A 14725-nucleotide genomic window follows, 5' to 3' on the forward strand; every position below is an offset into this window, starting at 1 on the left:
ATGCTTCGATTCGTTAACGCACCCCCTTCCCTCAGCCAAATTTCCTACATCCGCTCCCTCATCGCGTCGGGTGAAGCCGAACACGCCATGCTCGCGCGCGTCATTTCCGAACTCACCTCGAAACAGAACCAAATCTCGGCCGACCTCGTCAAATGGCGCCAGGTCCTCTGTCCCATTCGTCGGATTCCGCCTGAACTCCTTGCAGAGATATTTTCGTACTTTATGGCTCCACTGAAGAGAAGAAATTATGCATGGGACGTGAAGGGGCACTCGAGGGACAATCCGTTGGTTTTGACACACGTCTGTGCGGTGTGGAGGAGGGTAGCTTTCGATACCCCGAGACTGTGGACTTGCTTGAAGATTGTGTTCCTCAGTAAGAGGGTCACAGACCACTCTATCGCCACCTTGAAAGGCTTTCTCTCGCATTCCCAGTCACACCCCATCAACCTCAAACTCACTGTTCGAGAGGACTATGTGTCAAATGTGGACCGCCTCTTGGAGGGGTTGATCCCTAGCTTCAATAGGCTCAAAAATCTGACGCTCGACATGCGTTGGGAGGGGTATCACCCTCTCTGTGGCACGTTCCCATCCTCGATGTCCATGCCTTTGCTGGAATCAGTAGACATACAAGGGGTCACAAATCCTGTGTCTATCCACAGGACAGACCTCTACGAGATGCCGAGACCGATATTTTCCAATGCACCTGGTCTTCGTAAGGCGACGTTATGGGACCGAGAGCAGGCAGGACCTACCGAGAAACCATCAGAGCTCCTGAAGACCCTGGCCTTGCCCTGGCCTCAACTCACCTACCTCTCGACGGGGGAAATCTTCATATCTGCCGACGACGCCAAAAGGATATTCTGCCAATGCACGTCCCTCGAGAAATGCGATTTGGGCAGAGTTCCATGTTGGCGTCCGGGCGAGGATCCGTTTCTGTTCACGAACCCCACCGTCTTTCCAGCCTTACGCGAGTTCACCATCAAGCTCAACTACGGAAACTCCAGATCGCGCGGTGGCGTGTTTTTCCAAGACTTCCACATGCCCATGCTTCAGAAGCTACACCTCAGTGTCGAAGACGGGGATAGCATGGATGACGAGATCGAATACCTTGCGTTTCTCTTCAACCCCTGTGGCTCCCACATCACTCACCTCACCCTCAACTGTGTTCAATTCCCCGGCCCCGCAGTCGTGCAACTCTTCCAATTTACGCCCGAGCTCGTCTATTTCCACAGCGATCTCTGCAGCGTAGCGCTGGATGACTTAACGTTCGAAGCCCTCACGTCCCAAGGCCCGAATGGACCCCCAGCGCTCGTCCCACACTTACGAACGCTCTTAATTGAGGAGTTTGGAGAGTTAGACCGGGTGACGGCAGATGCGATAATGGGTATGGTCAGGTCGCGATGGTTGAGTGACGAGGAGTACTACGGGGAACCGCCTTTTCCAGTCGCCAGGTTGGATAAGGTGCACATCACGTGGGACACTTGGCAGGACGGCGAACGATTGGAGATGAGTGAGGAGCAGGACGCAGAATTCGAGAGATGGCAGGACGAAGGGTTAGACATCTCGTTTTGAGCTAATCGCGTATTCACTGGACTTCAGTACTGGCAATTCATGCGTTGATCTACTTACCACTCAGAATCTACTATACTATCACAGCACCATACGAAAGTCTCAAAGGAATGCAAACTGTAGATATGGTCATTGCCAAAATGATATACAGAGTTTTATCGTCTTGCTGTTGATATTGTTGCCGTTTGTTCCGAAAAGAATGATACAGTGAGGGAAGGAGGAAAGCCGATTAAAAGATGAGAGGTAGGCAAAAACTAGGACGTAAGCATCTCCAAAAAAATCCTGCACAGAAACGAATTAGGCCTCGACCTCGACCTCGCGTTTCTTGAGGACAAGGTCGGCACCGACGACCCTCTTCCACACGTCCTGGACATCCTCGACGACAGTCTCGAAGTGGCTTGTGGCGTCATAGGAGCGAGTGACGAAGATGTTGTCGGCCTTGCCGTCGGAAGTGGGTTCGTAGAGGGTGGAGATGGAGACGAATCTATAGGAAGCAGTATTAGTGAGCGCTCAGAGTGACGATGTCGTTAGACTCTTACTTGTCGTGGATGGGACCGAGAAGTGCAAGACCCGGAGCAATCTCTTGCTCTGGCCTGTCGGTCTCGACAATGGTGCTGACAATGGCGACATAGACGTCCTTCGCACAAACATTGTGCGTCGAAGAGACCATGGCGATGTAAATATCTACCAGAAAAAAGGGGCGTGAGCAACGTTTCCACTCTGTAATCATGGATTGTTAGAATTCGTACCGTTCCTCCTGTTGACCTGGTTCTGAGGGATAATGATCTGCACGCTGTCCGAGTCATCGGTGCCAGGGATGGGGTGTTTGAGAAGGCAGATCGCGCGAATGACCTTTCCTCCCTCGAGCACACGGGGCTTGCCGTTCTCCCCAGAGGCACCGGCACCGAAGTAGCTGGGATCTCCGATGACCTGCTTGGCCTTGACCGTCTCGCTGCCGCTACGAACGCCGACAAACTTGCCATCGGCATCGGTGACGATCTCATCGATCGGCTTGTCAAGCATGTACGTTCCACCGTAGATGGCCGAAAGACGAGCGAACGATTGAGGAAGCTCGCCGAGACCATAGAGGGGGTAGATGTACGGAGATTTTCCATAGCGTGCCATGGAAGAGGTATAGAGGACGATGCGGTTATAAGCCTCGCGTGCGGGTTTCGTGATATAGCTGAGGCATAAGTTAGTGAATGTACACCATCTTGGTATGGTGAATCCTGCTTACTCGTCGTCGAGGTAGAGAGCCATGGCATGACCGATGAAATCTTGGGTACCAGGCTCAAGACCGAACGTCTCATAAACGGACTTCATGCTATCCTTGTCCAAGTCGACACCTAGGAAAGCCCAGTGTAAGCGGCACGAAGAACATCGACAAGAATGCTTGAACATACCTTGGTGTGTGGCAGGGTCTTCATCCTTCCAGCCTTGCAAGAACTCAAAGAACTTCTTCGCCCGGCGTTTCTCGAACAAGCCCATCAGAGGGCTCTTCACGGCCTCCATCTCGGTACTCGGGACCTTAGAGATCTTGCCATCGCGATACACAAAGCTACCGGCGATCTGTTTGAACTCGAGGTAGCGAGTAACATCGGTGTGGACGAGGATCTTGGTGAGCTCCCCAGACGCAATGATGAACTTGGGAACAAGATCGACGGCGTAATCCCTGTCGCGCCCCAGCTCGGCTGGTGGAGCTTGACCACGGAACTTCTGGTAGAGCTGTACGCGAGTTAGGTAGCGAACACTTGTCATGGATAGGATAACGACATACCTGAGTCAAGTTCAGACTTGCACTATCACCTCCGTAGTAGTCGTTCCTATCCATGTGAAGGACTTTCTTGCCCTCGACGGACAAGAGACCGGAAAGGATACATTCCGTCAACCCAGTGCCCAAGACGACGACCTGTAAATATATGAGTATTGGCGAAGATAGAGAACAAATAGTAAAACGTACATCATATTCTTCATCCATGGTAGATACTCGAAAAGATTGTTAAGTTGGTGAGGAGATGGATGTGTGGAGAGATCAAGGAGGGCAGCCCGTAAGCGTTGCTAGAGGGTACAGGGATACAGGCGTGCCGAAAGGGGCAACTACTTAAGTATCGATCCACGTGTTGCTGACATCATCTTCCGCCTCCACCCCAACAAACTGCCGAGTGTGGCACTTGCCAAGCACTTCCACACTTCCCAAATTGAAACACTCCCGCTCCCCGTATTTTCAGCCCTCACGCGAATCGAAAGTAAACCCCATTATTATACGAGGACCGACAAACCCTCCAGTTTGCAATGCATAACATAACGTATGGATGTGTATTGGCAATTATATAGCGAATATATTCCATCTTCATCTTCTGAGTGGCACCGTGAGTCGCCATAGAAAAATACTACTGCTTTGCCGCAGCCAAGAGCTACTTCCCCTGCATATGTACGTGTTTGGAAACGATGTGAAGCCTTTCCCCAAAGCCTTGATGCGTCGTAAAATACTGCATCGAATACGACTGAGTACCTCTGAATCATGACTCGGTGTGACCTGTGGCAACTCGGGCGCTAGGTTTCTTGAGTTTTTCGGCTTGGTTCAATATTTCTGTAAGTGATATTCTTGTTATACAACCCGCAACATTGCATGTAAGTCTGTCTGGTAACTTACGCCGTTTGTGCAGGGAATAGATTTTTCCCCATCCTCGACTTGAGCGGCCAGACGGATTCTACAGTCATGAAGAGGAACTGGTGAGTACATTTCACTGGAAGAGCTCAATTGGTGGTCAAACCGACCTGCTCCATGAAAGACACCCAACGCTCCCTGCCAGTTTGCGAAGACCAATCAGCATGATCCGCGATCCATCTTGCCAATAGTTGCATCTCGTCGTCTGTCATGGGCCCAAGACGACGATGCTGCCGCGAAATCCGACCATCTGCCAATTCTTCATCTCCGGAGACGTCCCTTCCCTGCTCTGCCGAATATTCGGACTCGTCATCGTCGTCATACTCACTAGAATCTGAGTCCATGGGTGCTTCTGTGTCGTCTTCCGACATTCTGTCTTCATGTGTGGCACCGCACACGAGCTTGTCCCAATAAGCATCAGCAGCGGGTAGTTGGTAAAATTTGGATAGCCATGAATTGGCGCTGTGATGAGGGGTCTAGTCATGATAGTAATAACTCGTGAGTACACGATTACTCTCGTCATATGCAATAATGAGATCTCTACCTTTTCAGCTAGCTGTGCACAAAATGCTCCCTTGCTCAAGAGAGGGTTACTCCTTAATTCGTAGGTCATATAGAGGAAAAAATAGTTCATATCGTCGTCGGTGAATTTGTTCCCGCCCCTGGTCTTAATGACAGTTGTAGGTGGAATAGGCTCCTGGGAAGGCGGTGGCTCAGAGAGTTCTGGGATTCTCCACCCGGACGACGGACTCGCGTTCATATGATGACGGGATAATTTGGGTGATTTCTTGACGTGGACATTGTCGACGGATGCGCTGAGGCTATTGTTCGTCGCTCGCCGTGAGTTGGTCGGAATGGCAGAACTAGATGGTGACGCCGAACGGTGTTTGCGCTTTTTCTCGGGCTTGATATGTATCGGAGAAGGGCTTCTGTGAGGGGGCTCGGCCACCGTCCCCGCTGAGATCGAGGCTTCTGAGTATTTCGACACAGCGCTATCGATACGAGATTTGTTGTCGAGGTAATAATCTCTCCATGAATTGGCGGTATGATCATTGTGCTGGTTCAGATCCGTCAATGACATACATAGAGGAAAAAGTGATGGACACATATAAGCTCACCCCATGTAAGCCACTGAAGACTAAATTTCGATTTAACCCATTCTGCTCAGCCTCACGGAGAGCTGTGATTAGAATGACTTCATCTTTGAGAGACCCGACTGGTTCCATGATCCGCTGGATATAGCTCAATACGTCTGAATTCGAATTTGGCAAGGTTGGTGGTGGCATCGTATTCGAGGAGAATGAGCCGTAATCGAAAGAGGGTGGGGGAGCACCGACAAGCGTCTGCATCCCCTGCATCTGCGGAATGAGGGGTGAATTTGCCGAGAAGGCTGCATATGTAGCGTTATTCATGAGTGGCTCAGTGATGTTGACTTGGTGTCGACTCCGGAATGTGAACGACACAGTAGTGCAAAGTAGAACCGCTGCTCGGTGTACTTTCCACCCAAATGATTTCTGTGTCACAGTTAAGCGTTGGTGGTCAAGAGGCAAGGCAGAACAAAGGTAAGTTATAAGCTGAGTGAACACGAGCTCAAGGCTAAAGCATGGCGATCAAATCTCAAACAGTGAGAAGCTTGACAAGGCGAAGAACCAACCATTCTCCGGCTTCGGCTGAACGGCGCAGGCCGAAATGAAAGGTTGGCTGAGACCGCATCGACACAACACCAATATTTCCTGAACGTCGACGCTCGGCACATTGCCTCTCAAAAGGGGATGTGCATTGTTTCCGAATTATTCAATCGCTGCCACCGCATCAACTCGGAGCCTGAAACCTGCTGATGAGATATGTTTCCGAAAGCGGCGCCGGACAAACGGAAGGGACGGGAATGGTGCCGAAGCGTCAATACGGAAACCCGAGGGTCGAGTGACCCCGGCGGTGTGTATATGACACTTCCCCACAGTACAAATGTGTTCTTCGCTCTCTCCACGTTCCCCACCTCTTCCCCACCATGTCCAAGCCTCGAGCGGCTCTGCGCTACCTACACACTCGTTCGTACGCGTCAGCCGCTTCGTCTCGACCACCTTTGAGTGGGTTGAACGCGACTGCGAGGTCTAAGGCAGAGCAGTTATCGAAGGATTGGAAGGGCACCAGTGCCTCCGGTGAGAGTTGAATGTCTTCAGGGTGGGATTTGAGTACTGAAGCAGGAGATAGGTGAGAACACGAAGAATTTTATTGCCGGGGAGTTCGTGGAGAGCAAGGCAACAAAGTGGATCGACGTTCTCGACCCCGTACGTTCACGTTCAGGAATGATACAAGTTCATTGGTGGCTCACTATTCTCCGCTAGTCAACACAAACCTTGCTTACAAGGGTCCCAGAGACCACAACCTCGGAATTTGAACAAGCTGTGGACGCTGCTTCACAAGCTTTCAAGACATGGAGCAACGCCAGTGTCATTACTCGTCAAAGATTCGTCCTTGAGTATGTGTTCTATCGTGCTACTTCCATCCGACGTAAGAATACTTATACCAACCACAGGCTGCAGCGTCTTATTCGTGAGAACGCGGAGTATATGGCCAACAGCATTGTTCTGGAGCAGGGCAAGACATTGCCGGGTATGCACAACACTTCAGCATATAGGGGCTTTGTTACTGATACTCTGTCCCAGATGCTCATGGCGACATCCTGCGTGGTCTCCAAGTCGTCGAGCATGCTGCCAGTGCACCTTCGTTACTTCTGGGAGAGAAGATTGAAGGTATTCATGTTCTTTATGTGGACCTAATTTTCTTCGTTCAAACATTCGTCTGCTTCAGTGAGCAAGGACATGGACACCGAAGTCCGCAAAGTACCCTTAGGTGTCACTGCTTCGTATGGGTATTCCGCTGCTTGAACGTTCTACCCTGTACTCAAACTTCGTTCAGGATAGCACCCTTCAACTTCCCTGCGTAAGATACCCCGTTCTCAAGGGCAACACATCACGCTAAGCTCACTACGACAGGATGATCCCGTTGTGGTCCATCCCAATGGCAACCGTCACAGGAAACACTCTCATTCTCAAGCCCTCAGAGCGTGACCCTGGTGCGGCCATGATCATCGCCGAACTGTGTCAACGCGCTGGCCTTCCCGATGGCGTCGTCAACGTCGTCCACGGCACTATCCCGACCGTAAACGCCATTTGTGACCATCCTGCCATCAGAGCAATTAGCTTTGTTGGCGGCGATCGCGCTGGGAAGCATATCTATGACCGGTGGGTTTGTGTCATTCCCGAATGTTTGTATATTTGTCCGAGCCGTTCTTGTGCTTTCTAGGGGTACACAAAACGGCAAACGAGTACAATCGAATATGGGTGCTAAGAACCACGCGACTGTCATGCCGGATGGTATGTTCAGCTTTCGATTCCCAGGGTCGTGTAATTTATGCTGAGTTTTCATCTGTGGCGCAGCAAACAAGAACCATGCAATCAACTCCCTGATCGGCGCTGCTTTTGGTGGTAAGCATTTCCCAGCGATTGAATCTGCGAGACCTAGGTTGAGGGCGAATACGTAGCTGCTGGGCAGAGATGCATGGCCATCTCGGTTGCCGTACTCGTTGGCGATGCCCAGGCGTGGCTCCCTGACCTGATCAAGGCGGCTCAGGGCCTCAAGGTTAGTGGAGGCTTCGAGAAGGGTGCAGATCTGTACGTCTTTATTTATTCTTCTTCCGTTCTTCATTACACATACTAATGGGTCCTTTGCTCGTAAGTGGCCCTGTCATCTCGCCTACCTCGAAGGAGCGAATTCTTGGTTTGATCGCTTCTGCGGAGCAAGAAGGCGGCAAGATCCACCTGGACGGACGTGGTATTCAAGTCGAAGGCTACGAGCATGGTAACTTCATTGGGCCCACCGTCATTGAAGCCAACACTAGCATGAAATGCTACAAGTTCGTACATAACTTGTTCCATCTGCTCATTGACAACGTGCTGATCGGGCCCTCACCTACCTCAGGGAGGAGATCTTTGGTCCCGTCCTCGTAGTGTTGAAGGCTAACACCCTCGACGAGGCCATAGAACTGACCAACTCCAATCGCTACGGGAACGGCGCCGCCATCTTCACGCAATCGGGTGCTACGGCGCGCAAGTTCGAGCATGACCTCAATGTCGGCCAAATCGGGATCAACGTACCCATCCCCGTACCGTTGCCCATGTTCTCGTGGAGTGGCAACAAAGTTTGTCCTGTTTTTCTGCGTGGTGCTCCTCTTACTGATTTCATCCACTATCGTCGTCAGGGGAGTGTGCTGGGCGACCTTGGGTTCTATGGGAAAAGTGCCTTCGAGTTTTATACGCAGAAGAAGGTTAGTCGCTCGGTTTTATTCCTCATACGCAGCATTCTGACCCGCTGGTTGCTGCAGACAACGACAAGCTTGTGGAAGTCCGAGGATGCGATTTCGAGCAAGGCGACTGTCAACATGCCAACCCACCACTGAATGTCCTCACGCATCTACATTGTTATGTCTTTCGAGTGTATCAATATAACAGTCATTTCTGTATAGATGACGGCGAATGTTGTGCAACCCCCAACATTGGACCGATGAGCACCCAACTCCGCGCAAAAGTTGTCACAAATGCGGTGCTCCATGATCCCATTTCTTCCTCTGCCTGTAATTGTCTTGTTGAACAGATGCTTTCACTTCACCTCCGAGTGCCACGATTCCCCGTCCTAGCCTCGCGACTCGGATTTGTTTTTCGACTAGGTTTGAATCGCAATTTCGTCCTCAGACCCGTCTTCTAAAGGCGACCCCCCTTTTTTGTTCATGCTTGTCCTCTAGGGATCTTGCATGTATTACTGCAGAGACTCATCGCCTCTTCTGTCTCGTTGAGCCAACAGTTTCCTTTGAATACATCATCAAACTACTCTCTTGTCTATTGTCCTCTTTCGTCTCGACCTTGTACAATCATAATTTTGTCTTTTACCAGAGCTTGAGAAAGCTTACAGACTTGAAGTCTCCGGTTCCTGCTTCCCGACAATAGCATCCAAGAAAGCGTGCGATAATTTTTGACACTGGACGAATGTCGTTTCGAACCCGTTCTATGAGAATATCGCATTAAAGGACAAGATTGGCGCGCATTCCCACCGAATATTTATCGTCATCAAAGTTAACGAAGAGGTACTTACTATGCCACCATAATATGGGTCCGCGATAGGTTTATTGCCCGACGCGTAGGATCCCCAGAGCTTGAGGTCCGCGGTCGAGTTACGAGGTCGTATACGCTCGAGGTTGCGCAGGTTGGACTCATCGGCGGCGAGGATGTGCGTGAATTTATCAAAGTCCGAAGCTTTGACTTGACGTGCTGCGTGCGATATTGGGACGCCGTGCTATCGCGATGGAATATCGTGATGAAGATGGTTCATGCTCGTGCGTGAGGAGACGAATACCATTGGACGAGCGGCTGAAGCGCTCATACCTTCTCGCAAGTGGCGATGGACCTGCGTTGGAACACATAGGCCCGAGTAAGAGTATACTCAAGCATTACAGGATTGACATATACGCACCGTTCATCTGGCTCTTCACCGACATGGTATGCTCCTGTACCTGCGCTATCCACTTCGATGTCTACGCCACGCTCAGACGCGACTTGGCGCAAGACGGCTTCGCCGATGGGTGATCTACAGATGTTGCCGAGGCAGACCACAAGAACTTTCAAAGGCATGATAGTAACAGCTTAATGGAGTTCAGTTGTCCCAGTAGGAGAGTGCGAAGTTATGAGCTGCAAGTCGCCACCCGAGTTCGTGGTTGAGAACACGGAGGCGTCACGAAGAACCCCGATCAATAAGACGGAGATCTTATCTTATCTAAATGAACCTACCCGTCGCTAACGGAGGACCCAGGCAGCCCACAAGCACTCTCTTGACCATCGTCTTGCATACCCTCGCAATGTCTCCTCCCATTCAACTGTTTCTGACGACCATAGCGTCTCAGCCTGCGCTCAGGCAGCGTCAAGGTGCATTTTATCTTCATCCGAGATAATGCCACGAAGAAATGATTGCGGCACGACTGACAGTAGTTACATCGTGGCACCGAATTTAGAATACCTTCTACGCATCTTGCAGGCCAAGAAGATACCATTCAAGTCGTATGATCTGGCATCAGACGAAGAAGCGAAGAAATTATGGAAGAGGAAGGCTCCGCGAGGTTTGTGACTTACCGCGTTCTGAACACCGCTGTTTTGTACTGACACCTCATGCAGACAAGCAACAATTACCTGGCATCCTAGTTGGTAACAGGTTCCCTGGGGTGTGTAATACCGCATCTTGATACTCTGCCCGTAATCGCGACTGACTACGAATCCTCCATCTTCAGACATTTAACGATTTGTGGGTATCATCCGTCCTTGCATGAGGAATGTCCCTCTTTTACTCAGTCCTGGTTGCATGGTATACATATCCCCAGCGAAGAAGCAGTCGAGTACGACGAACTTACCCAATTCCTCCGACTGAAAGACCCATGGGACCCAGCTCTCGACGAAGACCATCCCCAACTGCAAGAAGTCCCGATAGGCGTCCCCGGCGCCAGCTCTCCCTCCCAAATGGCCAAACTCGAACACAAAGCCTCTTTCAACAACACCCCTTCTCCCTCCCCCCTCAAAGGAAAAGCCGGTCGCCCCTCCCTCGGACCCCACCTTAGTCCCGAGTCGGCCGCGCATGATCCGGCGATGCAGAGCGTCGTGGCTGAGATCAGGAAGAGGAATGAGGAGGAGTTCGATATATCGGAGGAATTGAGCGGGTATGGGTTGCAGGGAGTGAAGGTTACGCACGATGACTTGTTGGAGTTGGTGAAGGACCTTGGGCTGGATGGGGATGATGCGGGAGATTTGGTCAAGGGTCTGAGTGACATGACAGGAGATAGCGGTAAGAAGAAGGAGACAAAGCCTTTGGCGAAAAAGGCGACATCGAAGGTCGAATCGAAGTCGGGAGATGGATCCAAGGTCGAGCCTCTTGCGAAGAAAGAGGTCACGAAGGAAGAGGGCAAGAAAGAGGCTGGCTCTGAGATAGTGAAGGTAGACGAGCCCTCTGTGAAAGAGAACGCGCCCGTTCCATCACCCGTGGCGGAGAAAGAGAAGGAGAAAGATCCTGAGCCGAAGGCAGAGACAAAGGAAGAAGAGAAGAAGGAGCCTGAAACGACGGCAGAGACAAATGAAGCAGTCAAGGAAGAGGAAAAGGAAGAGCAGACGGGAGAGAAGAAGAAAGAAGAGAAGGTAGAGGAAAAGGAAGAGCAGACCGGAGAGAAGAAGAAAGAAGAGAAGGTAGAGAAAAAAGTATCTGGAGCCAGCGAGAAACCGTCAGCAGAGGACAAGACAGAGACGGATGTACCAGAGGTGAAGGTGAGCGGCACTGAAGCTGAAGCTTGAAGCTCGAAGGCCGTATCATGTCACACATCGGGACTTTGTTTTATGGGTTACTTTATTATCTTACATCCCGCGGGACTCTGTATTAATGGGCTACATGTTGATATATCGCATTCAATACATACATTTCCATTGGGTCCGTGTGATAGATAATGTGGTCGGCAAGCAGTAGCCGTTAGTAGGTAGTGGAATCTCATCAGAGCTTCGCAGTCGACATGTATACCAACGAGCCTCCGTCGACGGTGATTGTGGCTCCGTTCACATAAGCCCCTGCTCTTGACGACAAGAAGAGTGCAGTGCCCGCTACATCTTCTGGTGAGCCGATGCGCGAAAGTGGTATTTGGTCGACGATGATATCCTTCGCCGTTGCCAGAGTGTGGGCCATCACTACAAAAACGATGCATTAGACCTTGTGGCGTAGAATCGGAAGCATGTGGGTGGTCGAGGAGACTCACTCTTGCTCTCGAATGGACCACAAGCAATAGTATTGCTCGTAATCCCTTGATGTCCTAACCGGCCAGCTAAATGACGACTGAGATGGTGCAAACCAGCCTTCGATGCTGAATACGCATACGTCTCATGGTTCGGCACACCGAGACCTTCTACAGAACCAATCTATCGAAGGCTTTGTGATCAGTACCTCGACGCAATATGTTAGAGACTGTGACTCTCACGTTTATAATCCGTCCTGGATCTTCGTAGTGCAGCTCCTGCTTTCCACCTTGTTCAGCAGCAGCTCGGAGTAGAGGAAGACATTTCTGCGAGAGCGTGAACACGCGCTGAAGGTTCAACGTCAACAGTTTCGTGAACGCAGCGTCCTATAATAACGGTTACATCCTCTTGTCAATAGTCTATCCTCAGACAGCCTCTAAAGTCGATGATCAGCAGAAAACCTACAGGATATTGGTCGATACCGTCTCCCCAAGCAGCGCCTGCGTTATTGACAAGCACATGCAGAACCTTCTCTCTCTTCGAGAGTTCCGCGACCAGTCTCTCGACTTCGGAGACCTTTTGTATGTCCGCAGGCAAAGGTATACATGATCCGTGGCCAAGCGCGTTCAGTTCAGCGGCCGTAGCATCGCAGTCTTTCGAGGATCGCGAAGAGATGTAGACCCGAGCGCCATTCATCACGAAGCCCGTAGCTATCTATAAGTAAAGGTCCGAATAAGCACCACACCATTATAGCACGGCGTTCACCAGGCGCCACTGTGACCGAAGCGTACCATCTTTCCAATGCCCCTGCTTCCTCCGGTGACCAGTACGACCTTACCCTTGACATTGAACAAAGACTGAACTTCAAGAGAGCTCATTGTGACCAGTCTGAATGTTGCGCAAGTTACAGTGTAGAGATGGGAGTACAGGTGGACGGTTTGATAGAGTAAAGAGTAGCAATGTTTCGTTCTTCAGAGGACCGGCTAGGTTCATAGCCGGAAAGGAAGCAAGTTCACAAGAAAGAGGAAATCGGAGCCACAGCTTCCGTCGACTTTGCCCCGCAGTTCCCCGCTCAGGCGGAGAATCAACGTGGCGTGACAAGGAACACTACGAGACACTGCAAAACAATAAATAATCAGATCGCCACCAGGTGTCAGTGTTCTGTCTTGCTAAGTAGTTGTACTCCATCGTCCTCGTTGCTCTCATCCGACGAGTCACTGATTCAAAGACCACCAGTGGCATGCCGCCCTTTTGGTGCCACAAAGAGCTCCCCTCTCATACAGCACTCAGGGTAAGCTCGTTACCAGAAAAATGCTATCATAAATTAGCCACAATGCGCGTACAATAAGTGAGAGCAGAGTCTCGCAGAATCCAATCCTGTGTTCTACTCAGAGTCAGAATATATCTCGCTCGTAATCCGTGATCGTCGCCTCTGTAGCGGTGCTTCCGACCCCTCAGGCATGAACGACACCGACGGTTCATCCTGCCAATCCAACGAACATTCAGCATTGCGACCCGCACCACTGAGGTCAAACAAAATGATTCACATACCTCTCGGTTCAAGCTCTTACTTCGTTTCAATGAAGTCTTCTTCCGAGCTCGCTTCTCCGACAAAGACGTCTGCGACGGAAGCCGCTTGAGCGATTTCGACGCTGGGGATGGAGGTTCAGGCCTAGGTGCATCGGAATGGTATGTCCATGCAACGGCCGGAATAACGCAGGCAGCGAGTATGATAGCAGATATCGTGAGGAATGTCGCTGTGGCAATGAGTGATGTGATGATTGGGAAGCGAGATACGATGCCACTGCCGAAGAGACCATAATGTATCAGTCTTGCTGCGAACATTCAGGAAGTATCGAAGAAATACGCACAGTATGCCTCTGTATCTCACTTTCCCGACGAGCAAAGCCGATAATATGCTCAACTCTTTGCCGTGCCCCTCACCGATACTACTCCACCCATCCTTCCTCCCGATCTCGACTCGCGCCACAACGTGGTTGGTGCCAGTAACGTATGTTGTGAGAAGCTCAACCTCGAGATCAACAGTGGTTGGCGTGCGTGACAACAGCCCATAAGCCTTCGGAGGCAGTACGATGGACTGTCAATGGGTTCACAAGCTGAAACAACAACATGCGGAGTGAGGAAAGACGTACTTACTGGGCGACGGACCGAAGTGAGGGTCTTATTTGAAGTCGTACTGAGTGTCAAGGAGGTCATGAAATTGCCAAGGTCGTAATTCGACTGAGTGGTGGGTACGAGAAGATGTAGAGAGACGTCGTAGGGTTGAGATGCACTGAGATATGGCAACGAGGCATCGGCCCATGGTAGACCGCCATCTCTGTTACCAAGTCAATATAGTCGAGACAACGAGGATTGCAGTAGTGATGGCATACCCATATTGGAGATACAGTGGGGCCTCCCAGCCTACAGCAACACTCCTCCAGACATAGAACCCTGAGGATAAAGAAAATAGCAGAAGAATGGGTATAGCGATAGTGCATATCGCCACAGGTATGATGACAGGAGCAATAGGACGGGCACCACGACCGACGAGGCTGAGAATTTGATACAGAGGATTGAGAAGGAGGGTCGACATCCAGCTTGAGGATTCACGCTGTTTCCCCTTGGCCTTTATATCGTCCGCCATAGCTTGCGAAAAAGAGCCAGAAGGGACCGA

General features: G+C 50.8%; 8 protein-coding genes across 8 annotated transcripts; 3 read left to right on the top strand and 5 right to left on the bottom strand.

Moving 5' to 3' along the window:
• Positions 1 to 60: 60 nt before the first annotated feature.
• STEHIDRAFT_38873 (uncharacterized protein) lies at positions 61 to 348 on the top strand (the record flags this gene model as incomplete). Its single annotated transcript, XM_007297870.1, has 1 exon — positions 61 to 348. A coding segment is annotated over one exon (288 nt), but the record flags the coding sequence as incomplete, so codon positions are not given.
• Positions 349 to 1672: 1324 nt separating this feature from the next.
• Positions 1673 to 3624, bottom strand: STEHIDRAFT_164484 (rab GTPase activator). Its single transcript, XM_007298621.1, has 7 exons — positions 3530 to 3624; positions 3347 to 3478; positions 2973 to 3294; positions 2807 to 2915; positions 2319 to 2752; positions 2109 to 2253; positions 1673 to 2053 (listed from the first exon to the last, which is right to left on the bottom strand). The coding sequence occupies exons 1-7, from the start codon at positions 3545 to 3547 to the stop codon at positions 1867 to 1869; spliced, it is 1347 nt and encodes a 448-aa protein (XP_007298683.1). The 5' UTR covers positions 3548 to 3624; the 3' UTR covers positions 1673 to 1866.
• Positions 3625 to 4088: 464 nt separating this feature from the next.
• STEHIDRAFT_106750 (uncharacterized protein) lies at positions 4089 to 5595 on the bottom strand (the record flags this gene model as incomplete). The annotated part of the gene is made up of 5 exons (XM_007298622.1): positions 4089 to 4159; positions 4223 to 4280; positions 4348 to 4713; positions 4782 to 5294; positions 5356 to 5595. The coding sequence occupies 5 exons, from the start codon at positions 5593 to 5595 to the stop codon at positions 4089 to 4091; spliced, it is 1248 nt and encodes a 415-aa protein (XP_007298684.1).
• A 630-nt stretch (positions 5596 to 6225) lies between these two features.
• On the top strand, positions 6226 to 8786 carry STEHIDRAFT_117229 (methylmalonate-semialdehyde dehydrogenase). Its single transcript, XM_007298623.1, has 15 exons — positions 6226 to 6396; positions 6449 to 6525; positions 6583 to 6716; positions 6774 to 6850; positions 6904 to 6990; positions 7049 to 7103; positions 7157 to 7180; positions 7234 to 7482; positions 7544 to 7614; positions 7678 to 7725; positions 7782 to 7911; positions 7977 to 8153; positions 8219 to 8438; positions 8499 to 8564; positions 8622 to 8786. The coding sequence occupies exons 1-15, from the start codon at positions 6246 to 6248 to the stop codon at positions 8694 to 8696; spliced, it is 1641 nt and encodes a 546-aa protein (XP_007298685.1). The 5' UTR covers positions 6226 to 6245; the 3' UTR covers positions 8697 to 8786.
• A 293-nt stretch (positions 8787 to 9079) lies between these two features.
• On the bottom strand, positions 9080 to 9984 carry STEHIDRAFT_117231 (phosphotyrosine protein phosphatase). Its single transcript, XM_007298624.1, has 4 exons — positions 9764 to 9984; positions 9676 to 9697; positions 9386 to 9586; positions 9080 to 9298 (listed from the first exon to the last, which is right to left on the bottom strand). The coding sequence occupies exons 1-4, from the start codon at positions 9919 to 9921 to the stop codon at positions 9200 to 9202; spliced, it is 480 nt and encodes a 159-aa protein (XP_007298686.1). The 5' UTR covers positions 9922 to 9984; the 3' UTR covers positions 9080 to 9199.
• A 161-nt stretch (positions 9985 to 10145) lies between these two features.
• Positions 10146 to 11619, top strand: STEHIDRAFT_151488 (uncharacterized protein; the record flags this gene model as incomplete). The annotated part of the gene is made up of 5 exons (XM_007298625.1): positions 10146 to 10212; positions 10299 to 10403; positions 10459 to 10505; positions 10572 to 10585; positions 10662 to 11619. The coding sequence occupies 5 exons, from the start codon at positions 10146 to 10148 to the stop codon at positions 11617 to 11619; spliced, it is 1191 nt and encodes a 396-aa protein (XP_007298687.1).
• A 193-nt stretch (positions 11620 to 11812) lies between these two features.
• On the bottom strand, positions 11813 to 12926 carry STEHIDRAFT_151489 (NAD-P-binding protein; the record flags this gene model as incomplete). The annotated part of the gene is made up of 5 exons (XM_007298626.1): positions 11813 to 12003; positions 12072 to 12231; positions 12291 to 12434; positions 12514 to 12762; positions 12840 to 12926. The coding sequence occupies 5 exons, from the start codon at positions 12924 to 12926 to the stop codon at positions 11813 to 11815; spliced, it is 831 nt and encodes a 276-aa protein (XP_007298688.1).
• Positions 12927 to 13365: 439 nt separating this feature from the next.
• STEHIDRAFT_47497 (uncharacterized protein) lies at positions 13366 to 14644 on the bottom strand (the record flags this gene model as incomplete). The annotated part of the gene is made up of 4 exons (XM_007297997.1): positions 13366 to 13852; positions 13920 to 14146; positions 14206 to 14386; positions 14442 to 14644. The coding sequence occupies 4 exons, from the start codon at positions 14642 to 14644 to the stop codon at positions 13366 to 13368; spliced, it is 1098 nt and encodes a 365-aa protein (XP_007298059.1).
• Positions 14645 to 14725: the final 81 nt, after the last annotated feature.

Source organism: Stereum hirsutum (assembly GCF_000264905.1).
Source record: "Stereum hirsutum FP-91666 SS1 unplaced genomic scaffold STEHIscaffold_1, whole genome shotgun sequence".
NCBI lineage: Eukaryota > Fungi > Basidiomycota > Agaricomycetes > Russulales > Stereaceae > Stereum > Stereum hirsutum.

Bases quoted from the DNA above. Each gene is read 5' to 3' on its own strand.
- STEHIDRAFT_164484 (XM_007298621.1), bottom strand. The intron at 2,753-2,806 runs GTAAGCAGGATT...CTTATGCCTCAG, and splicing joins GCTCTCTACCTCGACGACGA to CTATATCACGAAACCCGCAC. The intron at 2,054-2,108 runs GTAAGAGTCTAA...TGCTTCCTATAG, and splicing joins CTCGGTCCCATCCACGACAA to ATTCGTCTCCATCTCCACCC.
- STEHIDRAFT_117229 (XM_007298623.1), top strand. From the start codon at position 6,246: ATGTCCAAGCCTCGAGCGGCTCTGCGCTACCTACACACTCGTTCGTAC. The intron at 7,181-7,233 runs GTAAGATACCCC...TCACTACGACAG, and splicing joins GCACCCTTCAACTTCCCTGC to GATGATCCCGTTGTGGTCCA. The intron at 8,439-8,498 runs GTTTGTCCTGTT...TATCGTCGTCAG, and splicing joins TCTCGTGGAGTGGCAACAAA to GGGAGTGTGCTGGGCGACCT.
- STEHIDRAFT_117231 (XM_007298624.1), bottom strand. From the start codon at position 9,921: ATGCCTTTGAAAGTTCTTGTGGTCTGCCTCGGCAACATCTGTAGATCA. The intron at 9,587-9,675 runs GTATGAGCGCTT...CCATCGCGATAG, and splicing joins CCATCGCCACTTGCGAGAAG to CACGGCGTCCCAATATCGCA. The intron at 9,299-9,385 runs GTAAGTACCTCT...ATATTCTCATAG, and splicing joins ACCCATATTATGGTGGCATA to AACGGGTTCGAAACGACATT.